This window comes from Bombina bombina, chromosome 6, assembly GCF_027579735.1.
Source record: "Bombina bombina isolate aBomBom1 chromosome 6, aBomBom1.pri, whole genome shotgun sequence".
Lineage (NCBI taxonomy): Eukaryota > Metazoa > Chordata > Amphibia > Anura > Bombinatoridae > Bombina > Bombina bombina.
The window spans coordinates 1,103,535,036-1,103,561,556 of NC_069504.1; the positions used below are offsets into that span (position 1 = coordinate 1,103,535,036).

The window sequence follows — 26,521 nt, forward strand, 5'->3', positions numbered from 1 at the left end:
ATGCTCACTGGCAGATAGTTACTTCCTGCTAATGCTCACTGGCAGATAGTTACTTCCCGCTAATGCTCACTGGCTGATAGTTACTGCCCTCTAATGCTTACTGGCTGATAGTTACTTCCCGCTAATGCTCACTGGCTGATAGTTACTCCCTCTAATGCTTACTGGCTGATAGTTACTTCCCGCTAATGCTCACTGGCTGATAGTTACTTCCCGCTAATACTCACTGGCTTATAGTTACTTCCCCCTAATGCTCACTGACTGATAGTTACTTCCTGCTAATGCTCCCTGGCTGATAGTTACTTCCCGCTAATGCTCACTGGCTGATAGTTACTTCTCACTAATGCTCACTGGCTGATAGTTACTTCCCCCTAATGCTCACTGACTGATAGTTACTTCCTGCTAATGCTCACTGGCTGATAATTACTGCCCGCTAATGCTCACTGGCAGATAGTTTCTTCCTGCTAATGCTCACTGGCAGATAGTTACTTCCCGCTAATGCTCACTGGCTGATAGTTACTTCCTGCTAATGCTCACTGGCAGATAGTTACTTCCCGCTAATGCTCACTGGCTGATAGTTACTTCCTGCTAATGCTCACTGGCAGATAGTTACTTCCCGCTAATGCTCACTGGCTGATAGTTACTGCCCTCTAATGCTTACTGGCTGATAGTTACTTCCCGCTAATGCTCACTGACTGATAGTTACTTCCTGCTAATGCTCACTGGCTGATAGTTACTTCCAGCTAATGCTCACTGGCTGATAGTTACTTCCCGCTAATGCTCACTGGCTTATAGTTACTTCCCGCTAATGCTCACTGGCTGATAGTTACTTCCCACTAATGCTCACTGGCTGATAGTTACTTCCCACTAATGCTCACTGGCTTATAGTTACTTCCCCCTAATGCTCACTGACTGATAGTTACTTCCTGCTAATGCTCACTGGCTTATAGTTACTTCCCGCTAATGCTCACTGGCTTATAGTTACTTCCCCCTAATGCTCACTGACTGATAGTTACTTCCTGCTAATGCTCCCTGGCTGATAGTTACTTCCCGCTAATGCTCACTGGCTGATAGTTACTTCTCACTAATGCTCACTGGCTGATAGTTACTTCCCCCTAATGCTCACTGACTGATAGTTACTTCCTGCTAATGCTCACTGGCTGATAATTACTGCCTGCTAATGCTCACTGGCAGATAGTTTCTTCCTGCTAATGCTCACTGGCAGATAGTTACTTCCCGCTAATGCTCACTGGCTGATAGTTACTTCCTGCTAATGCTCACTGGCAGATAGTTACTTCCCGCTAATGCTCACTGGCTGATAGTTACTTCCTGCTAATGCTCACTGGCAGATAGTTACTTCCCGCTAATGCTCACTGGCTGATAGTTACTGCCCTCTAATGCTTACTGGCTGATAGTTACTTCCCGCTAATGCTCACTGGCTGATAGTTACTCCCGCTAATGCTTACTGGCTGATAGTTACTTCCCGCTAATGCTCACTGGCTGATAGTTACTTCCCGCTAATACTCACTGGCTGATAGTTACTTCCCCCTAATGCTCACTGGCTGATAGGTAATTCCTGCTACTGCTCACTGGCTGATAGGTAATTCCTGCTACTGCTCACTGGCTGATAGTTACTTCCTGCTAATGCTCACTGGCTGATAGTTACTTCCTGCTAATGCTCACTGGCTGATAGGTAATTCCTGCTAATGCTCACTGGCTGATAGGTAATTCCTGCTAATGCTCACTGGCTGATAGGTAATTCCTGCTACTGCTCACTGGCTGATAGTTACTTCCTGCTAATGCTCACTGGCTGATAGGTAATTCCCGCTAATGCTCACTGGCTTATAGTTACTTCCCCCTAATGCTCACTGGCTGATAGTTACTTCCTGCTACTGCTCTCTGGCTGATAGTTACTTTCTGCTATTGCTGACTGGATGATAGTTACTTCCTACTACTAGTCACTGGCTGATAGTTACTTTCCGCTAATTTTAGAAAAACTGTATCAATCCGAGGATTGATGTATTGTACACCTGAGTAACACTCATCCCCTAATCAAAGGTGGCTAGGATGGGCAAGAACAGGGTATCCTAGGAGAGGAAGTGCCGAGAAATTATATTAAAATATAACCTTTATTGGGTATTGTGTTAAAAAAGAAAAACAATAGAAAACCACACACACACAGAGATTAAAATCACAGAGTTAGGTCTGGATATTCACAGAATGTGAACAGTGGTTATATATCGTATTAGGTCAAGTAAACTTTAGTAAGAGTGATACTTCCAGGGGAGCTCAAAAAAGTTTTTTTATTTCTAACAATCATAAATTCTTAGGGATTAAAGGATGTGTGTTGGGCTCAACAGTTATGTCTTGTTGATCTTAGGTTTTGTGTAACACTGCAATATTGCTGTATAGTGACTTTAGTTATTACTCTATATTCAGGGGTAGTCGTTTGAGTTATATGCTTTTCACTTATAAAGACCAGCGATAAACTTGAGTAACACTAGACTGTATCTTATAGTATCTGGAGTAGCTGGCTGATCAATAATAACTGATGAGCTGCTCTTTGTGAATGATAGTAATTTGAAATATTATTGTGCCAAAAGGTTGCACTGAGATAAATATGATTGTTACATTCACAAATTGCTTTACTCAAGTTCACTCTATAGTACAATGTTGTTGTATCAACTGAATGGATTCAGTTGTAATACGTTGTATGTGATAGTTAAGAAATGTATAATAAATATGTTCTTATATTACTGAATAAAGAATTTTAATATAACTGATTATCCCTTTTATTTCTTGTATGATATGATCAGTGAATTCTTAAACTGAATTAAGAACATATAATTAACGGGTAGCAGTTATAGTAATATAATGAGATTTTTTCTGTTAGCACTTCAATGTTATAGCTAATAACAAGTGAGGCTTGTATACTTGAATTCAAAATTGTATCAATACATTCAAAGAGTCCGCGAGCAGCATATATAGCTGGCCACCAGCCTGGCTTACTATAGTAACACTATAGATATAAAGTTGTGATCTATTATTCACATATAATTATGATGGTATAACGGAATTTACCACTGGCAATACAGCTAGAATGCTGTCAGTAATAAAAACTTATATACGCAGTTCGTCATAGTATGAGAAAATGTTTTGATGTTCCGTAGCAGTCTGATATATCTGATTGCCAGACAACACCACAAAGGTTACACGCTGGGACTAAGGGCGCTGTGTATAGATTTCAGTGCCCCATGCTGGTCATATAGTTTAAGTTCACTATCAGCGTTAGTACAAGGTAAGTCTATGCTGCTGGAGTTTATTTTCCCTTTAAAACCTGCCAGTATTGTTGCGGTCACCAGTTAAAGGTACATAAGAGCTGCTCAAATTCCCATTTACAAATAAGTTTACTAGAAATTGTTGTCAACCACTTTATAATGGAACGTTAAGACCAAAAACTCTGCATATTAAAAAATGCTGAAAGCATTTATAACAAACGATTCCCTAACATGTTTCGCCACTAACGTGGCTTTTTCAAAGGGAGGTTACTTTCCGCTAATGCTCACTGACAGATAGTTACTTCCAGCTAATGCTCACTGGCTTATAGATACTTACTGCTAATGCTCACTGGCTGATAGTTACTTTCCGCTAATGCTCACTGTCTTATAGTTACTTCCAGCTAATGCTCACTGGCTTATAGTTACTTCCTGCTAATGCTCACTGGCTGATAGTTACTTCCCACTAATGCTCACTGGCTTATAGTTACTTCCCCCTAATGCTCACTGACTGATAGTTACTTCCTGCTAATGCTCACTGGCTGATAGTTACTTCCCGCTAATGCTCACTGGCTTATAGTTACTTCCCGCTAATGCTCACTGGCTGATAGTTACTTCCCGCTAATGCTCACTGGCTTATAGTTACTTCCCGCTAATGCTCACTGGCTTATAGTTACTTCCCGCTAATGCTCACTGGCTGATAGTTACTTCCAGCTAATGCTCACTGGCTGATAGTTACTTCCCGCTAATGCTCACTGGCTTATAGTTACTTCCCGCTAATGCTCACTGGCTGATAGTTACTTCCCGCTAATGCTCACTGGCTGATAGTTACTTCCCCCTAATGCTCACTGGCTGATAGGTAATTCCTGCTACTGCTCACTGGCTGATAGGTAATTCCTGCTACTGCTCACTGGCTGATAGTTACTTCCTGCTAATGCTCACTGGCTGATAGTTACTTCCTGCTAATGCTCACTGGCTGATAGGTAATTCCTGCTAATGCTCACTGGCTGATAGGTAATTCCTGCTAATGCTCACTGGCTGATAGGTAATTCCTGCTACTGCTCACTGGCTGATAGTTACTTCCTGCTAATGCTCACTGGCTGATAGGTAATTCCTGCTAATGCTCATTGGCTGATAATTACTTCCCACTAATGCTCACTGGCTGATAGTTACTTCCTGCTACTGCTCTCTGGCTGATAGTTACTTTCTGCTATTGCTGACTGGATGATAGTTACTTCCTACTACTAGTCACTGGCTGATAGTTACTTTCCGCTAATTTTAGAAAAACTGTATCAATCCGAGGATTGATGTATTGTACACCTGAGTAACACTCATCCCCTAATCAAAGGTGGCTAGGATGGGCAAGAACAGGGTATCCTAGGAGAGGAAGTGCCGAGAAATTATATTAAAATATAACCTTTATTGGGTATTGTGTTAAAAAAGAAAAACAATAGAAAACCACACACACACAGAGATTAAAATCACAGAGTTAGGTCTGGATATTCACAGAATGTGAACAGTGGTTATATATCGTATTAGGTCAAGTAAACTTTAGTAAGAGTGATACTTCCAGGGGAGCTCAAAAAAGTTTTTTTATTTCTAACAATCATAAATTCTTAGGGATTAAAGGATGTGTGTTGGGCTCAACAGTTATGTCTTGTTGATCTTAGGTTTTGTGTAACACTGCAATATTGCTGTATAGTGACTTTAGTTATTACTCTATATTCAGGGGTAGTCGTTTGAGTTATATGCTTTTCACTTATAAAGACCAGCGATAAACTTGAGTAACACTAGACTGTATCTTATAGTATCTGGAGTAGCTGGCTGATCAATAATAACTGATGAGCTGCTCTTTGTGAATGATAGTAATTTGAAATATTATTGTGCCAAAAGGTTGCACTGAGATAAATATGATTGTTACATTCACAAATTGCTTTACTCAAGTTCACTCTATAGTACAATGTTGTTGTATCAACTGAATGGATTCAGTTGTAATACGTTGTATGTGATAGTTAAGAAATGTATAATAAATATGTTCTTATATTACTGAATAAAGAATTTTAATATAACTGATTATCCCTTTTATTTCTTGTATGATATGATCAGTGAATTCTTAAACTGAATTAAGAACATATAATTAACGGGTAGCAGTTATAGTAATATAATGAGATTTTTTCTGTTAGCACTTCAATGTTATAGCTAATAACAAGTGAGGCTTGTATACTTGAATTCAAAATTGTATCAATACATTCAAAGAGTCCGCAAGCAGCATATATAGCTGGCCACCAGCCTGGCTTACTATAGTAACACTATAGATATAAAGTTGTGATCTATTATTCACATATAATTATGATGGTATAACGGAATTTACCACTGGCAATACAGCTAGAATGCTGTCAGTAATAAAAACTTATATACGCAGTTCGTCATAGTATGAGAAAATGTTTTGATGTTCCGTAGCAGTCTGATATATCTGATTGCCAGACAACACCACAAAGGTTACACGCTGGGACTAAGGGCGCTGTGTATAGATTTCAGTGCCCCATGCTGGTCATATAGTTTAAGTTCACTATCAGCGTTAGTACAAGGTAAGTCTATGCTGCTGGAGTTTATTTTCCCTTTAAAACCTGCCAGTATTGTTGCGGTCACCAGTTAAAGGTACATAAGAGCTGCTCAAATTCCCATTTACAAATAAGTTTACTAGAAATTGTTGTCAACCACTTTATAATGGAACGTTAAGACCAAAAACTCTGCATATTAAAAAATGCTGAAAGCATTTATAACAAACGATTCCCTAACATGTTTCGCCACTAACGTGGCTTTTTCAAAGGGAGGTTACTTTCCGCTAATGCTCACTGACAGATAGTTACTTCCAGCTAATGCTCACTGGCTTATAGATACTTACTGCTAATGCTCACTGGCTGATAGTTACTTTCCGCTAATGCTCACTGACTTATAGTTACTTCCAGCTAATGCTCACTGGCTTATAGATACTTACTGCTAATGCTCACTGGCTGATAGTTACTTCCCACTAATGCTCACTGGCTTATAGTTACTTCCCCCTAATGCTCACTGACTGATAGTTACTTCCTGCTAATGCTCACTGGCTGATAGTTACTTCCCGCTAATGCTCACTGGCTTATAGTTACTTCCCGCTAATGCTCACTGGCTGATAGTTACTTCCCGCTAATGCTCACTGGCTTATAGTTACTTCCCGCTAATGCTCACTGGCTGATAGTTACTTCCCGCTAATGCTCACTGGCTGATAGTTACTTCCAGCTAATGCTCACTGGCTGATAGTTACTTCCCGCTAATGCTCACTGGCTTATAGTTACTTCCCGCTAATGCTCACTGGCTGATAGTTACTTCCCGCTAATGCTCACTGGCTGATAGTTACTTCCCCCTAATGCTCACTGGCTGATAGGTAATTCCTGCTAATGCTCACTGGCTGATAGGTAATTCCTGCTAATGCTCACTGGCTGATAGTTACTTCCTGCTAATGCTCACTGGCTGATAGTTACTTCCTGCTAATGCTCACTGGCTGATAGGTAATTCCTGCTAATGCTCACTGGCTGATAGGTAATTCCTGCTAATGCTCACTGGCTGATAGGTAATTCCTGCTAATGCTCACTGGCTGATAGTTACTTCCTGCTAATGCTCACTGGCTGATAGGTAATTCCTGCTAATGCTCACTGGCTTATAGTTACTTCCCACTAATGCTCACTGGCTGATAGTTACTTCCTGCTACTGCTCTCTGGCTGATAGTTACTTTCTGCTATTGCTGACTGGATGATAGTTACTTCCTACTACTAGTCACTGGCTGATAGTTACTTTCCGCTAATTTTAGAAAAACTGTATCAATCCGAGGATTGATGTATTGTACACCTGAGTAACACTCATCCCCTAATCAAAGGTGGCTAGGATGGGCAAGAACAGGGTATCCTAGGAGAGGAAGTGCCGAGAAATTATATTAAAATATAACCTTTATTGGGTATTGTGTTAAAAAAGAAAAACAATAGAAAACCACACACACACAGAGATTAAAATCACAGAGTTAGGTCTGGATATTCACAGAATGTGAACAGTGGTTATATATCGTATTAGGTCAAGTAAACTTTAGTAAGAGTGATACTTCCAGGGGAGCTCAAAAAAGTTTTTTTATTTCTAACAATCATAAATTCTTAGGGATTAAAGGATGTGTGTTGGGCTCAACAGTTATGTCTTGTTGATCTTAGGTTTTGTGTAACACTGCAATATTGCTGTATAGTGACTTTAGTTATTACTCTATATTCAGGGGTAGTCGTTTGAGTTATATGCTTTTCACTTATAAAGACCAGCGATAAACTTGAGTAACACTAGACTGTATCTTATAGTATCTGGAGTAGCTGGCTGATCAATAATAACTGATGAGCTGCTCTTTGTGAATGATAGTAATTTGAAATATTATTGTGCCAAAAGGTTGCACTGAGATAAATATGATTGTTACATTCACAAATTGCTTTACTCAAGTTCACTCTATAGTACAATGTTGTTGTATCAACTGAATGGATTCAGTTGTAATACGTTGTATGTGATAGTTAAGAAATGTATAATAAATATGTTCTTATACTACTGAATAAAGAATTTTAATATAACTGATTATCCCTTTTATTTCTTGTATGATATGATCAGTGAATTCTTAAACTGAATTAAGAACATATAATTAACGGGTAGCAGTTATAGTAATATAATGAGATTTTTTCTGTTAGCACTTCAATGTTATAGCTAATAACAAGTGAGGCTTGTATACTTGAATTCAAAATTGTATCAATACATTCAAAGAGTCCGCGAGCAGCATATATAGCTGGCCACCAGCCTGGCTTACTATAGTAACACTATAGATATAAAGTTGTGATCTATTATTCACATATAATTATGATGGTATAACGGAATTTACCACTGGCAATACAGCTAGAATGCTGTCAGTAATAAAAACTTATATACGCAGTTCGTCATAGTATGAGAAAATGTTTTGATGTTCCGTAGCAGTCTGATATATCTGATTGCCAGACAACACCACAAAGGTTACACGCTGGGACTAAGGGCGCTGTGTATAGATTTCAGTGCCCCATGCTGGTCATATAGTTTAAGTTCACTATCAGCGTTAGTACAAGGTAAGTCTATGCTGCTGGAGTTTATTTTCCCTTTAAAACCTGCCAGTATTGTTGCGGTCACCAGTTAAAGGTACATAAGAGCTGCTCAAATTCCCATTTACAAATAAGTTTACTAGAAATTGTTGTCAACCACTTTATAATGGAACGTTAAGACCAAAAACTCTGCATATTAAAAAATGCTGAAAGCATTTATAACAAACGATTCCCTAACATGTTTCGCCACTAACGTGGCTTTTTCAAAGGGAGGTTACTTTCCGCTAATGCTCACTGACAGATAGTTACTTCCAGCTAATGCTCACTGGCTTATAGATACTTACTGCTAATGCTCACTGGCTGATAGTTACTTTCCGCTAATGCTCACTGACTTATAGTTACTTCCAGCTAATGCTCACTGGCTTATAGATACTTACTGCTAATGCTCACTGGCTGATAGTTACTTCCCACTAATGCTCACTGGCTTATAGTTACTTCCCCCTAATGCTCACTGACTGATAGTTACTTCCTGCTAATGCTCACTGGCTGATAGTTACTTCCCGCTAATGCTCACTGGCTTATAGTTACTTCCTGCTAATGCTCACTGGCTGATAATTACTGCCTGCTAATGCTCACTGACAGATAGTTACTTCCAGCTAATGCTCACTGGCTTATAGTTACTTCCCGCTAATGCTCACTGACTGATAGTTACTTCCTGCTAATGCTCACTGGCTGATAGTTACTTCCCACTAATGCTCACTGGCTTATAGTTACTTCCCCCTAATGCTCACTGACTGATAGTTACTTCCTGCTAATGCTCACTGGCTGATAGTTACTTCCCACTAATGCTCACTGGCTTATAGTTACGTCCCCCTAATGCTCACTGACTGATAGTTACTTCCTGCTAATGCTCACTGGCTGATAGTTACTTCCCGCTAATGCTCACTGGCTGATAGTTACTTCCCGCTAATGCTCACTGGCTTATAGTTACTTCCCGCTAATGCTCACTGGCTGATAGTTACTTCCCACTAATGCTCACTGGCTGATAGTTACTTCCCACTAATGCTCACTGACTGATAGTTACTTCCCCCTAATGCTCACTGACTGATAGTTACTTCCTGCTAATGCTCACTGGCTTATAGTTACTTCCCCCTAATGCTCACTGGCTTATAGTTACTTCCCCCTAATGCTCACTGACAGATAGTTACTTCATGCTAATGCTCCCTGGCTGATAGTTACTTCCCGCTAATGCTCACTGGCTGATAGTTACTTCCTGCTAATGCTCACTGGCTGATAGTTACTTCCCGCTAATGCTCACTGGCTTATAGTTACTTCCCCCTAATGCTCACTGGCTTATAGTTACTTCCCCCTAATGCTCACTGACTGATAGTTACTTCCTGCTAATGCTCCCTGGCTGATAGTTACTTCCCGCTAATGCTCACTGGCTGATAGTTACTTCTCACTAATGCTCACTGGCTTATAGTTACTTCCCCCTAATGCTCACTGACTGATAGTTACTTCCTGCTAATGCTCACTGGCTTATAGTTACTTCCCCCTAATGCTCACTGACTGATAGTTACTTCCTGCTAATGCTCACTGGCTGATAATTACTGCCCGCTAATGCTCACTGGCAGATAGTTTCTTCCTGCTAATGCTCACTGGCATATAGTTACTTCCCGCTAATGCTCACTGGCTGATAGTTACTTCCTGCTAATGCTCACTGGCAGATAGTTACTTCCTGCTAATGCTCACTGGCAGATAGTTACTTCCCGCTAATGCTCACTGGCTGATAGTTACTGCCCTCTAATGCTTACTGGCTGATAGTTACTTCCCGCTAATGCTCACTGGCTGATAGTTACTCCCTCTAATGCTTACTGGCTGATAGTTACTTCCCGCTAATGCTCACTGGCTGATAGTTACTTCCCGCTAATACTCACTGGCTTATAGTTACTTCCCCCTAATGCTCACTGACTGATAGTTACTTCCTGCTAATGCTCCCTGGCTGATAGTTACTTCCCGCTAATGCTCACTGGCTGATAGTTACTTCTCACTAATGCTCACTGGCTTATAGTTACTTCCCCCTAATGCTCACTGACTGATAGTTACTTCCTGCTAATGCTCACTGGCTGATAATTACTGCCCGCTAATGCTCACTGGCAGATAGTTTCTTCCTGCTAATGCTCACTGGCAGATAGTTACTTCCCGCTAATGCTCACTGGCTGATAGTTACTTCCTGCTAATGCTCACTGGCAGATAGTTACTTCCCGCTAATGCTCACTGGCTGATAGTTACTTCCTGCTAATGCTCACTGGCAGATAGTTACTTCCCGCTAATGCTCACTGGCTGATAGTTACTGCCCTCTAATGCTTACTGGCTGATAGTTACTTCCCGCTAATGCTCACTGACTGATAGTTACTTCCTGCTAATGCTCACTGGCTGATAGTTACTTCCAGCTAATGCTCACTGGCTGATAGTTACTTCCCGCTAATGCTCACTGGCTTATAGTTACTTCCCGCTAATGCTCACTGGCTGATAGTTACTTCCCACTAATGCTCACTGGCTGATAGTTACTTCCCACTAATGCTCACTGGCTTATAGTTACTTCCCCCTAATGCTCACTGACTGATAGTTACTTCCTGCTAATGCTCACTGGCTTATAGTTACTTCCCGCTAATGCTCACTGGCTTATAGTTACTTCCCCCTAATGCTCACTGACTGATAGTTACTTCCTGCTAATGCTCCCTGGCTGATAGTTACTTCCCGCTAATGCTCACTGGCTGATAGTTACTTCTCACTAATGCTCACTGGCTGATAGTTACTTCCCCCTAATGCTCACTGACTGATAGTTACTTCCTGCTAATGCTCACTGGCTGATAATTACTGCCCGCTAATGCTCACTGGCAGATAGTTTCTTCCTGCTAATGCTCACTGGCAGATAGTTACTTCCCGCTAATGCTCACTGGCTGATAGTTACTTCCTGCTAATGCTCACTGGCTGATAGTTACTTCCCGCTAATGCTCACTGGCTGATAGTTACTTCCTGCTAATGCTCACTGGCAGATAGTTACTTCCCGCTAATGCTCACTGGCTGATAGTTACTGCCCTCTAATGCTTACTGGCTGATAGTTACTTCCCGCTAATGCTCACTGGCTGATAGTTACTCCCTCTAATGCTTACTGGCTGATAGTTACTTCCCGCTAATGCTCACTGGCTGATAGTTACTTCCCGCTAATACTCACTGGCTGATAGTTACTTCCCCCTAATGCTCACTGGCTGATAGGTAATTCCTGCTACTGCTCACTGGCTGATAGGTAATTCCTGCTACTGCTCACTGGCTGATAGTTACTTCCTGCTAATGCTCACTGGCTGATAGTTACTTCCTGCTAATGCTCACTGGCTGATAGGTAATTCCTGCTAATGCTCACTGGCTGATAGTTAATTCCTGCTAATGCTCACTGGCTGATAGTTACTTCCCGCTAATGCTCACTGGCTGATAGTTACTTCCTGCTAATGCTCACTGGCTGATAGGTAATTCCTGCTAATGCTCATTGGCTGATAATTACTTCCCACTAATGCTCACTGGCTGATAGTTACTTCCTGCTACTGCTCTCTGGCTGATAGTTACTTTCTGCTATTGCTGACTGGATGATAGTTACTTCCTACTACTAGTCACTGGCTGATAGTTACTTTCCGCTAATTTTAGAAAAACTGTATCAATCCGAGGATTGATGTATTGTACACCTGAGTAACACTCATCCCCTAATCAAAGGTGGCTAGGATGGGCAAGAACAGGGTATCCTAGGAGAGGAAGTGCCGAGAAATTATATTAAAATATAACCTTTATTGGGTATTGTGTTAAAAAAGAAAAACAATAGAAAACCACACACACACAGAGATTAAAATCACAGAGTTAGGTCTGGATATTCACAGAATGTGAACAGTGGTTATATATCGTATTAGGTCAAGTAAACTTTAGTAAGAGTGATACTTCCAGGGGAGCTCAAAAAAGTTTTTTTATTTCTAACAATCATAAATTCTTAGGGATTAAAGGATGTGTGTTGGGCTCAACAGTTATGTCTTGTTGATCTTAGGTTTTGTGTAACACTGCAATATTGCTGTATAGTGACTTTAGTTATTACTCTATATTCAGGGGTAGTCGTTTGAGTTATATGCTTTTCACTTATAAAGACCAGCGATAAACTTGAGTAACACTAGACTGTATCTTATAGTATCTGGAGTAGCTGGCTGATCAATAATAACTGATGAGCTGCTCTTTGTGAATGATAGTAATTTGAAATATTATTGTGCCAAAAGGTTGCACTGAGATAAATATGATTGTTACATTCACAAATTGCTTTACTCAAGTTCACTCTATAGTACAATGTTGTTGTATCAACTGAATGGATTCAGTTGTAATACGTTGTATGTGATAGTTAAGAAATGTATAATAAATATGTTCTTATATTACTGAATAAAGAATTTTAATATAACTGATTATCCCTTTTATTTCTTGTATGATATGATCAGTGAATTCTTAAACTGAATTAAGAACATATAATTAACGGGTAGCAGTTATAGTAATATAATGAGATTTTTTCTGTTAGCACTTCAATGTTATAGCTAATAACAAGTGAGGCTTGTATACTTGAATTCAAAATTGTATCAATACATTCAAAGAGTCCGCGAGCAGCATATATAGCTGGCCACCAGCCTGGCTTACTATAGTAACACTATAGATATAAAGTTGTGATCTATTATTCACATATAATTATGATGGTATAACGGAATTTACCACTGGCAATACAGCTAGAATGCTGTCAGTAATAAAAACTTATATACGCAGTTCGTCATAGTATGAGAAAATGTTTTGATGTTCCGTAGCAGTCTGATATATCTGATTGCCAGACAACACCACAAAGGTTACACGCTGGGACTAAGGGCGCTGTGTATAGATTTCAGTGCCCCATGCTGGTCATATAGTTTAAGTTCACTATCAGCGTTAGTACAAGGTAAGTCTATGCTGCTGGAGTTTATTTTCCCTTTAAAACCTGCCAGTATTGTTGCGGTCACCAGTTAAAGGTACATAAGAGCTGCTCAAATTCCCATTTACAAATAAGTTTACTAGAAATTGTTGTCAACCACTTTATAATGGAACGTTAAGACCAAAAACTCTGCATATTAAAAAATGCTGAAAGCATTTATAACAAACGATTCCCTAACATGTTTCGCCACTAACGTGGCTTTTTCAAAGGGAGGTTACTTTCCGCTAATGCTCACTGACAGATAGTTACTTCCAGCTAATGCTCACTGGCTTATAGATACTTACTGCTAATGCTCACTGGCTGATAGTTACTTTCCGCTAATGCTCACTGACTTATAGTTACTTCCAGCTAATGCTCACTGGCTTATAGATACTTACTGCTAATGCTCACTGGCTGATAGTTACTTCCCACTAATGCTCACTGGCTTATAGTTACTTCCCCCTAATGCTCACTGACTGATAGTTACTTCCTGCTAATGCTCACTGGCTGATAGTTACTTCCCGCTAATGCTCACTGGCTTATAGTTACTTCCCGCTAATGCTCACTGGCTGATAGTTACTTCCCGCTAATGCTCACTGGCTGATAGTTACTTCCCGCTAATGCTCACTGGCTTATAGTTACTTCCCGCTAATGCTCACTGGCTGATAGTTACTTCCAGCTAATGCTCACTGGCTGATAGTTACTTCCCGCTAATGCTCACTGGCTTATAGTTACTTCCCGCTAATGCTCACTGGCTGATAGTTACTTCCCGCTAATACTCACTGGCTGATAGTTACTTCCCCCTAATGCTCACTGGCTGATAGGTAATTCCTGCTACTGCTCACTGGCTGATAGGTAATTCCTGCTACTGCTCACTGGCTGATAGTTACTTCCTGCTAATGCTCACTGGCTGATAGTTACTTCCTGCTAATGCTCACTGGCTGATAGGTAATTCCTGCTAATGCTCACTGGCTGATAGGTAATTCCTGCTAATGCTCACTGGCTGATAGGTAATTCCTGCTACTGCTCACTGGCTGATAGTTACTTCCTGCTAATGCTCACTGGCTGATAGTTACTTCCTGCTAATGCTCACTGGCTGATAGTTACTTCCCGCTAATGCTCACTGGCTGATAGTTACTTCCTGCTACTGCTCTCTGGCTGATAGTTACTTTCTGCTATTGCTGACTGGATGATAGTTACTTCCTACTACTAGTCACTGGCTGATAGTTACTTTCCGCTAATTTTAGAAAAACTGTATCAATCCGAGGATTGATGTATTGTACACCTGAGTAACACTCATCCCCTAATCAAAGGTGGCTAGGATGGGCAAGAACAGGGTATCCTAGGAGAGGAAGTGCCGAGAAATTATATTAAAATATAACCTTTATTGGGTATTGTGTTAAAAAAGAAAAACAATAGAAAACCACACACACACAGAGATTAAAATCACAGAGTTAGGTCTGGATATTCACAGAATGTGAACAGTGGTTATATATCGTATTAGGTCAAGTAAACTTTAGTAAGAGTGATACTTCCAGGGGAGCTCAAAAAAGTTTTTTTATTTCTAACAATCATAAATTCTTAGGGATTAAAGGATGTGTGTTGGGCTCAACAGTTATGTCTTGTTGATCTTAGGTTTTGTGTAACACTGCAATATTGCTGTATAGTGACTTTAGTTATTACTCTATATTCAGGGGTAGTCGTTTGAGTTATATGCTTTTCACTTATAAAGACCAGCGATAAACTTGAGTAACACTAGACTGTATCTTATAGTATCTGGAGTAGCTGGCTGATCAATAATAACTGATGAGCTGCTCTTTGTGAATGATAGTAATTTGAAATATTATTGTGCCAAAAGGTTGCACTGAGATAAATATGATTGTTACATTCACAAATTGCTTTACTCAAGTTCACTCTATAGTACAATGTTGTTGTATCAACTGAATGGATTCAGTTGTAATACGTTGTATGTGATAGTTAAGAAATGTATAATAAATATGTTCTTATATTACTGAATAAAGAATTTTAATATAACTGATTATCCCTTTTATTTCTTGTATGATATGATCAGTGAATTCTTAAACTGAATTAAGAACATATAATTAACGGGTAGCAGTTATAGTAATATAATGAGATTTTTTCTGTTAGCACTTCAATGTTATAGCTAATAACAAGTGAGGCTTGTATACTTGAATTCAAAATTGTATCAATACATTCAAAGAGTCCGCGAGCAGCATATATAGCTGGCCACCAGCCTGGCTTACTATAGTAACACTATAGATATAAAGTTGTGATCTATTATTCACATATAATTATGATGGTATAACGGAATTTACCACTGGCAATACAGCTAGAATGCTGTCAGTAATAAAAACTTATATACGCAGTTCGTCATAGTATGAGAAAATGTTTTGATGTTCCGTAGCAGTCTGATATATCTGATTGCCAGACAACACCACAAAGGTTACACGCTGGGACTAAGGGCGCTGTGTATAGATTTCAGTGCCCCATGCTGGTCATATAGTTTAAGTTCACTATCAGCGTTAGTACAAGGTAAGTCTATGCTGCTGGAGTTTATTTTCCCTTTAAAACCTGCCAGTATTGTTGCGGTCACCAGTTAAAGGTACATAAGAGCTGCTCAAATTCCCATTTACAAATAAGTTTACTAGAAATTGTTGTCAACCACTTTATAATGGAACGTTAAGACCAAAAACTCTGCATATTAAAAAATGCTGAAAGCATTTATAACAAACGATTCCCTAACATGTTTCGCCACTAACGTGGCTTTTTCAAAGGGAGGTTACTTTCCGCTAATGCTCACTGACAGATAGTTACTTCCAGCTAATGCTCACTGGCTTATAGATACTTACTGCTAATGCTCACTGGCTGATAGTTACTTTCCGCTAATGCTCACTGACTTATAGTTACTTCCAGCTAATGCTCACTGGCTTATAGATACTTACTGCTAATGCTCACTGGCTGATAGTTACTTCCCACTAATGCTCACTGGCTTATAGTTACTTCCCCCTAATGCTCACTGACTGATAGTTACTTCCTGCTAATGCTCACTGGCTGATAGTTACTTCCCGCTAATGCTCACTGGCTTATAGTTACTTCCTGCTAATGCTCACTGGCTGATAATTACTGCCTGCTAATGCTCACTGACAGATAGTTACTTCCAGCTAATGCTCACTGGCTGATAGTTACTTCCCGCTAATGCTCACTGGCTGATAGTTACTTCTCACTAATGCTCACTGGCTGATAGTTACTTCCCCCTAATGCTCACTGACTGATAGTTACTTCCTGCTAATGCTCACTGGCTGATAATTACTGCCTGCTAATGCTCACTGGCAGATAGTTTCTTCCTGCTAATGCTCACTGGCAGATAGTTACTTCCCGCTAATGCTCACTGGCTGATAGTTACTTCCTGCTAATGCTCACTGGCAGATAGTTACTTCCCGCTAATGCTCACTGGCTGATAGTTACTTCCTGCTAATGCTCACTGGCAGATAGTTACTTCCCGCTAATGCTCACTGGCTGATAGTTACTGCCCTCTAATGCTTACTGGCTGATAGTTACTTCCCGCTAATGCTCACTGGCTGATAGTTACTCCCGCTAATGCTTACTGGCTGATAGTTACTTCCCGCTAATGCTCACTGGCTGATAGTTACTTCCCGCTAATACTCACTGGCTGATAGTTACTTCCCCCTAATGCTCACTGGCTGATAGGTAATTCCTGCTACTGCTCACTGGCTGATAGGTAATTCCTGCTACTGCTCACTGGCTGATAGTTACTTCCTGCTAATGCTCACTGGCTGATAGTTACTTCCTGCTAATGCTCACTGGCTGATAGGTAATTCCTGCTAATGCTCACTGGCTGATAGGTAATTCCTGCTAATGCTCACTGGCTGATAGGTAATTCCTGCTAATGCTCACTGGCTGATAGTTACTTCCTGCTAATGCTCACTGGCTGATAGGTAATTCCTGCTAATGCTCAGTGGCTGATAATTACTTCCCACTAATGCTCACTGGCTGATAGTTACTTCCTGCTACTGCTCTCTGGCTGATAGTTACTTTCTGCTATTGCTGACTGGATGATAGTTACTTCCTACTACTAGTCACTGGCTGATAGTTACTTTCCGCTAATTTTAGAAAAACTGTATCAATCCGAGGATTGATGTATTGTACACCTGAGTAACACTCATCCCCTAATCAAAGGTGGCTAGGATGGGCAAGAACAGGGTATCCTAGGAGAGGAAGTGCCGAGAAATTATATTAAAATATAACCTTTATTGGGTATTGTGTTAAAAAAGAAAAACAATAGAAAACCACACACACACAGAGATTAAAATCACAGAGTTAGGTCTGGATATTCACAGAATGTGAACAGTGGTTATATATCGTATTAGGTCAAGTAAACTTTAGTAAGAGTGATACTTCCAGGGGAGCTCAAAAAAGTTTTTTTATTTCTAACAATCATAAATTCTTAGGGATTAAAGGATGTGTGTTGGGCTCAACAGTTATGTCTTGTTGATCTTAGGTTTTGTGTAACACTGCAATATTGCTGTATAGTGACTTTAGTTATTACTCTATATTCAGGGGTAGTCGTTTGAGTTATATGCTTTTCACTTATAAAGACCAGCGATAAACTTGAGTAACACTAGACTGTATCTTATAGTATCTGGAGTAGCTGGCTGATCAATAATAACTGATGAGCTGCTCTTTGTGAATGATAGTAATTTGAAATATTATTGTGCCAAAAGGTTGCACTGAGATAAATATGATTGTTACATTCACAAATTGCTTTACTCAAGTTCACTCTATAGTACAATGTTGTTGTATCAACTGAATGGATTCAGTTGTAATACGTTGTATGTGATAGTTAAGAAATGTATAATAAATATGTTCTTATATTACTGAATAAAGAATTTTAATATAACTGATTATCCCTTTTATTTCTTGTATGATATGATCAGTGAATTCTTAAACTGAATTAAGAACATATAATTAACGGGTAGCAGTTATAGTAATATAATGAGATTTTTTCTGTTAGCACTTCAATGTTATAGCTAATAACAAGTGAGGCTTGTATACTTGAATTCAAAATTGTATCAATACATTCAAAGAGTCCGCGAGCAGCATATATAGCTGGCCACCAGCCTGGCTTACTATAGTAACACTATAGATATAAAGTTGTGATCTATTATTCACATATAATTATGATGGTATAACGGAATTTACCACTGGCAATACAGCTAGAATGCTGTCAGTAATAAAAACTTATATACGCAGTTCGTCATAGTATGAGAAAATGTTTTGATGTTCCGTAGCAGTCTGATATATCTGATTGCCAGACAACACCACAAAGGTTACACGCTGGGACTAAGGGCGCTGTGTATAGATTTCAGTGCCCCATGCTGGTCATATAGTTTAAGTTCACTATCAGCGTTAGTACAAGGTAAGTCTATGCTGCTGGAGTTTATTTTCCCTTTAAAACCTGCCAGTATTGTTGCGGTCACCAGTTAAAGGTACATAAGAGCTGCTCAAATTCCCATTTACAAATAAGTTTACTAGAAATTGTTGTCAACCACTTTATAATGGAACGTTAAGACCAAAAACTCTGCATATTAAAAAATGCTGAAAGCATTTATAACAAACGATTCCCTAACATGTTTCGCCACTAACGTGGCTTTTTCAAAGGGAGGTTACTTTCCGCTAATGCTCACTGACAGATAGTTACTTCCAGCTAATGCTCACTGGCTTATAGATACTTACTGCTAATGCTCACTGGCTGATAGTTACTTTCCGCTAATGCTCACTGACTTATAGTTACTTCCAGCTAATGCTCACTGGCTTATAGTTACTTACTGCTAATGCTCACTGGCTGATAGTTACTTCCCACTAATGCTCACTGGCTTATAGTTACTTCCCCCTAATGCTCACTGACTGATAGTTACTTCCTGCTAATGCTCACTGGCTGATAGTTACTTCCCGCTAATGCTCACTGGCTGATAGTTACTTCCCGCTAATGCTCACTGGCTGATAGTTACTTCCCGCTAATGCTCACTGGCTTATAGTTACTTCCCGCTAATGCTCACTGGCTTATAGTTACTTCCCGCTAATGCTCACTGGCTGATAGTTACTTCCAGCTAATGCTCACTGGCTGATAGTTACTTCCCGCTAATGCTCACTGGCTTATAGTTACTTCCCGCTAATGCTCACTGGCTGATAGTTACTTCCCGCTAATACTCACTGGCTGATAGTTACTTCCCCCTAATGCTCACTGGCTGATAGGTAATTCCTGCTACTGCTCACTGGCTGATAGGTAATTCCTGCTACTGCTCACTGGCTGATAGTTACTTCCTGCTAATGCTCACTGGCTGATAGTTACTTCCTGCTAATGCTCACTGGCTGATAGTTAATTCCTGCTAATGCTCACTGGCTGATAGGTAATTCCTGCTAATGCTCACTGGCTGATAGGTAATTCCTGCTACTGCTCACTGGCTGATAGTTACTTCCTGCTAATGCTCACTGGCTGATAGGTAATTCCTGCTAATGCTCATTGGCTGATAGTTACTTCCCACTAATGCTCACTGGCTGATAGTTACTTCCTGCTACTGCTCTCTGGCTGATAGTTACTTTCTGCTATTGCTGACTGGATGATAGTTACTTCCTACTACTAGTCACTGGCTGATAGTTACTTTCCGCTAATTTTAGAAAAACTGTATCAATCCGAGGATTGATGTATTGTACACCTGAGTAACACTCATCCCCTAATCAAAGGTGGCTAGGATGGGCAAGAACAGGGTATCCTAGGAGAGGAAGTGCCGAGAAATTATATTAAAATATAACCTTTATTGGGTATTGTGTTAAAAAAGAAAAACAATAGAAAACCACACACACACAGAGATTAAAATCACAGAGTTAGGTCTGGATATTCACAGAATGTGAACAGTGGTTATATATCGTATTAGGTCAAGTAAACTTTAGTAAGAGTGATACTTCCAGGGGAGCTCAAAAAAGTTTTTTTATTTCTAACAATCATAAATTCTTAGGGATTAAAGGATGTGTGTTGGGCTCAACAGTTATGTCTTGTTGATCTTAGGTTTTGTGTAACACTGCAATATTGCTGTATAGTGACTTTAGTTATTACTCTATATTCAGGGGTAGTCGTTTGAGTTATATGCTTTTCACTTATAAAGACCAGCGATAAACTTGAGTAACACTAGACTGTATCTTATAGTATCTGGAGTAGCTGGCTGATCAATAATAACTGATGAGCTGCTCTTTGTGAATGATAGTAATTTGAAATATTATTGTGCCAAAAGGTTGCACTGAGATAAATATGATTGTTACATTCACAAATTGCTTTACTCAAGTTCACTCTATAGTACAATGTTGTTGTATCAACTGAATGGATTCAGTTGTAATACGTTGTATGTGATAGTTAAGAAATGTATAATAAATATGTTCTTATATTACTGAATAAAGAATTTTAATATAACTGATTATCCCTTTTATTTCTTGTATGATATGATCAGTGAATTCTTAAACTGAATTAAGAACATATAATTAACGGGTAGCAGTTATAGTAATATAATGAGATTTTTTCTGTTAGCACTTCAATGTTATAGCTAATAACAAGTGAGGCTTGTATACTTGAATTCAAAATTGTATCAATACATTCAAAGAGTCCGCGAGCAGCATATATAGCTGGCCACCAGCCTGGCTTACTATAGTAACACTATAGATATAAAGTTGTGATCTATTATTCACATATAATTATGATGGTATAACGGAATTTACCACTGGCAATACAGCTAGAATGCTGTCAGTAATAAAAACTTATATACGCAGTTCGTCATAGTATGAGAAAATGTTTTGATGTTCCGTAGCAGTCTGATATATCTGATTGCCAGACAACACCACAAAGGTTACACGCTGGGACTAAGGGCGCTGTGTATAGATTTCAGTGCCCCATGCTGGTCATATAGTTTAAGTTCACTATCAGCGTTAGTACAAGGTAAGTCTATGCTGCTGGAGTTTATTTTCCCTTTAAAACCTGCCAGTATTGTTGCGGTCACCAGTTAAAGGTACATAAGAGCTGCTCAAATTCCCATTTACAAATAAGTTTACTAGAAATTGTTGTCAACCACTTTATAATGGAACGTTAAGACCAAAAACTCTGCATATTAAAAAATGCTGAAAGCATTTATAACAAACGATTCCCTAACATGTTTCGCCACTAACGTGGCTTTTTCAAAGGGAGGTTACTTTCCGCTAATGCTCACTGACAGATAGTTACTTCCAGCTAATGCTCACTGGCTTATAGATACTTACTGCTAATGCTCACTGGCTGATAGTTACTTCCCGCTAATGCTCACTGACTTATAGTTACTTCCAGCTAATGCTCACTGGCTTATAGATACTTACTGCTAATGCTCACTGGCTGATAGTTACTTCCCACTAATGCTCACTGGCTTATAGTTACTTCCCCCTAATGCTCACTGACTGATAGTTACTTCCTGCTAATGCTCACTGGCTGATAGTTACTTCCCGCTAATGCTCACTGGCTTATAGTTACTTCCTGCTAATGCTCACTGGCTGATAATTACTGCCTGCTAATGCTCACTGACAGATAGTTACTTCCAGCTAATGCTCACTGGCTTATAGTTACTTCCCGCTAATGCTCACTGACTGATAGTTACTTCCTGCTAATGCTCACTGGCTGATAGTTACTTCCCACTAATGCTCACTGGCTTATAGTTACTTCCCCCTAATGCTCACTGACTGATAGTTACTTCCTGCTAATGCTCACTGGCTGATAGTTACTTCCCACTAATGCTCACTGGCTTATAGTTACTTCCCCCTAATGCTCACTGACTGATAGTTACTTCCTGCTAATGCTCACTGGCTGATAGTTACTTCCCGCTAATGCTCACTGGCTGATAGTTACTTCCCGCTAATGCTCACTGGCTTATAGTTACTTCCCGCTAATGCTCACTGGCTGATAGTTACTTCCCACTAATGCTCACTGGCTGATAGTTACTTCCCACTAATGCTCACTGACTGATAGTTACTTCCCCCTAATGCTCACTGACTGATAGTTACTTCCTGCTAATGCTCACTGGCTTATAGTTACTTCCCCCTAATGCTCACTGGCTTATAGTTACTTCCCCCTAATGCTCACTGACAGATAGTTACTTCATGCTAATGCTCCCTGGCTGATAGTTACTTCCCGCTAATGCTCACTGGCTGATAGTTACTTCCTGCTAATGCTCCCTGGCTGATAGTTACTTCCCGCTAATGCTCACTGGCTTATAGTTACTTCCCCCTAATGCTCACTGGCTTATAGTTACTTCCCCCTAATGCTCACTGACTGATAGTTACTTCCTGCTAATGCTCCCTGGCTGATAGTTACTTCCCGCTAATGCTCACTGGCTGATAGTTACTTCTCACTAATGCTCACTGGCTTATAGTTACTTCCCCCTAATGCTCACTGACTGATAGTTACTTCCTGCTAATGCTCACTGGCTTATAGTTACTTCCCCCTAATGCTCACTGACTGATAGTTACTTCCTGCTAATGCTCACTGGCTGATAATTACTGCCCGCTAATGCTCACTGGCAGATAGTTTCTTCCTGCTAATGCTCACTGGCAGATAGTTACTTCCCGCTAATGCTCACTGGCTGATAGTTACTTCCTGCTAATGCTCACTGGCTGATAGTTACTTCCTGCTAATGCTCACTGGCAGATAGTTACTTCCCGCTAATGCTCACTGGCTGATAGTTACTGCCCTCTAATGCTTACTGGCTGATAGTTACTTCCCGCTAATGCTCACTGGCTGATAGTTACTCCCTCTAATGCTTACTGGCTGATAGTTACTTCCCGCTAATGCTCACTGGCTGATAGTTACCTCCCGCTAATACTCACTGGCTTATAGTTACTTCCCCCTAATGCTCACTGACTGATAGTTACTTCCTGCTAATGCTCCCTGGCTGATAGTTACTTCCCGCTAATGCTCACTGGCTGATAGTTACTTCTCACTAATGCTCACTGGCTTATAGTTACTTCCCCCTAATGCTCACTGACTGATAGTTACTTCCTGCTAATGCTCACTGGCTGATAATTACTGCCCGCTAATGCTCACTGGCAGATAGTTTCTTCCTGCTAATGCTCACTGGCAGATAGTTACTTCCCGCTAATGCTCACTGGCTGATAGTTACTTCCTGCTAATGCTCACTGGCAGATAGTTACTTCCCGCTAATGCTCACTGGCTGATAGTTACTTCCTGCTAATGCTCACTGGCAGATAGTTACTTCCCGCTAATGCTCACTGGCTGATAGTTACTGCCCTCTAATGCTTACTGGCTGATAGTTACTTCCCGCTAATGCTCACTGACTGATAGTTACTTCCTGCTAATGCTCACTGGCTGATAGTTACTTCCCGCTAATGCTCACTGGCTGATAGTTACTTCCCGCTAATGCTCACTGGCTTATAGTTACTTCCCGCTAATGCTCACTGGCTGATAGTTACTTCCCACTAATGCTCACTGGCTGATAGTTACTTCCCACTAATGCTCCCTGGCTTATAGTTACTTCCCCCTAATGCTCACTGACTGATAGTTACTTCCTGCTAATGCTCACTGGCTTATAGTTACTTCCTGCTAATGCTCACTGGCTTATAGTTACTTCCCCCTAATGCTCACTGACTGATAGTTACTTCCTGCTAATGCTCCCTGGCTGATAGTTACTTCCCGCTAATGCTCACTGGCTGATAGTTACTTCTCACTAATGCTCACTGGCTTATAGTTACTTCCCCCTAATGCTCACTGACTGATAGTTACTTCCTGCTAATGCTCACTGGCTGATAATTACTGCCTGCTAATGCTCACTGGCAGATAGTTTCTTCCTGCTAATGCTCACTGGCAGATAGTTACTTCCCGCTAATGCTCACTGGCTGATAGTTACTTCCTGCTAATGCTCACTGGCAGATAGTTACTTCCCGCTAATGCTCACTGGCTGATAGTTACTTCCTGCTAATGCTCACTGGCAGATAGTTACTTCCCGCTAATGCTCACTGGCTGATAGTTACTGCCCTCTAATGCTTACTGGCTGATAGTTACTTCCCGCTAATGCTCACTGGCTGATAGTTACTCCCTCTAATGCTTACTGGCTGATAGTTACTTCCCGCTAATGCTCACTGGCTGATAGTTACTTCCCGCTAATACTCACTGGCTGATAGTTACTTCCCCCTAATGCTCACTGGCTGATAGGTAATTCCTGCTACTGCTCACTGGCTGATAGGTAATTCCTGCTACTGCTCACTGGCTGATAGTTACTTCCTGCTAATGCTCACTGGCTGATAGGTAATTCCTGCTAATGCTCACTGGCTGATAGGTAATTCCTGCTAATGCTCACTGGCTGATAGGTAATTCCTGCTACTGCTCACTGGCTGATAGTTACTTCCTGCTAATGCTCACTGGCTGATAGGTAATTCCTGCTAATGCTCACTGGCTGATAGGTAATTCCTGCTAATGCTCACTGGCTGATAGGTAATTCCTGCTAATGCTCACTGGCTGATAGGTAATTCCTGCTACTGCTAGCATTCTATGGCAGCAGTATTTGCAGCAATGTTATACATTTAATTTCTCCCTCTCTCTCTCTCTCTATATATATATATATATATATATATATATATATATATATATATATATATATATATATATATATATATATATATATTATGCATATATAAAACATTTGACTTTAATGTCTATTTAATATGATCATAGAAAAAGTATGTTATATTATTATATAAAAGAAAATTCAAGTAACATTTAACTCATTGTATCATGCATTTGTAAACACTTTATCTAAACATATCAAAAAGGCATTTTTGCATGAAAAGTAACATTCCAGCCAAATTAAAATGCACACAACATACATGTATTATTAGCAAAAGTGTGTCTTATAAAAGCTACAGCTATTTCAAGAGTGTATTTATTTATGCTTTACAGCATTTTAAACTTCTTTAGAAAGCTTAAGGTGCATGTATTATTTGGTAATGACTCAATTTGCTGTATTGAAAGGGACATAAAACCCAAAAATGTTATTTCATGAACATACAATCTAAAAAAAAAATCCAATTTACTTATATTATCACATTTTCTATATTTCTTGTTATCCTTTGTTGAAAAGCAGGAAGGTAAAATCAGGAGCGTGCACGTGTCTGCAGCAATATATGGCTGCAGCGATGCAACAATGTTATACTCAGTTCTAAGGACAGGGACATGCCTTCTCCATCTTAAAAAGTAATTCTATTCAGAATAGGAATTAAAGGGACAGTCTACTTCAGAATTTTTATTGTTTAAAAAGATAGAGAATCCCTTTATTATCTATTCCCCAGTTTTGCATAACCAACACAGTTATATTAATATACTTTTTACCTCTGTGATTACCTTGTATCTAAGCCTCTGCAGACTGCCCCCTTATTTGAGTTCTTTTGACAGACTTGCACTTTAGCCAATCAGTTCCATTTAACAAAGTAAATAAGAAAGTTGTTTGAAATTGTATGCTCTATCTGAATCGTGAAAGAAAAATTTGGGGTCTCATGTCCCTTTAATATCTCTTTAACCTTTTTTAGGACTGACACAAAGAGCTATTCTGACAGATAAGCAAAGGGTAGGTACAGTATTAAGGACTAAACAAATACAGTTGTATTAAAACAATTATTTATAGAATATCAGAGAGCATGAGACTGTTTGATGATGGATTAAATAACTTAAACAAACTTAGACATTGTAGTTAGTGGACACATACCTCACATGTGAAGTGGATTATGTTGAATGAAGAGAATGCCAGGTTGTTGACTAATGTAAAGAGAGCCTTAGATACATAATCTTTTAGTAGGTTTAGTTTTACAGGGTCTCCATCTAAAGTCCCAATCACAAACATCACGTTGCCATTGTGGGCATCCTGAAATGTAGGCAGGGAGCAGCCCATATGGTGAGGCACTGGCATGGTGAGCTCACGGCTTCTAAGACCTGAAACCAGCATTAAACTGTAATTAATTCCAGTAGCAAAGTAAATATGCCAGACCAT

The 26,521-nt window shown here is 39.8% G+C and overlaps 1 protein-coding gene across 1 annotated transcript in view; it reads right to left on the reverse strand.

Moving 5' to 3' along the window:
- LOC128664904 (uncharacterized) overlaps nucleotides 1–26,521 on the reverse strand; it is a 34,308-nt gene extending 7,787 nt beyond the window's left edge. Inside the window, exon 1 of the mRNA XM_053719696.1 lies at nucleotides 26,240–26,521. Coding sequence (XP_053575671.1) covers nucleotides 26,240–26,521 — 282 coding nt within the window. The remainder of the gene's footprint in view (nucleotides 1–26,239) is intronic.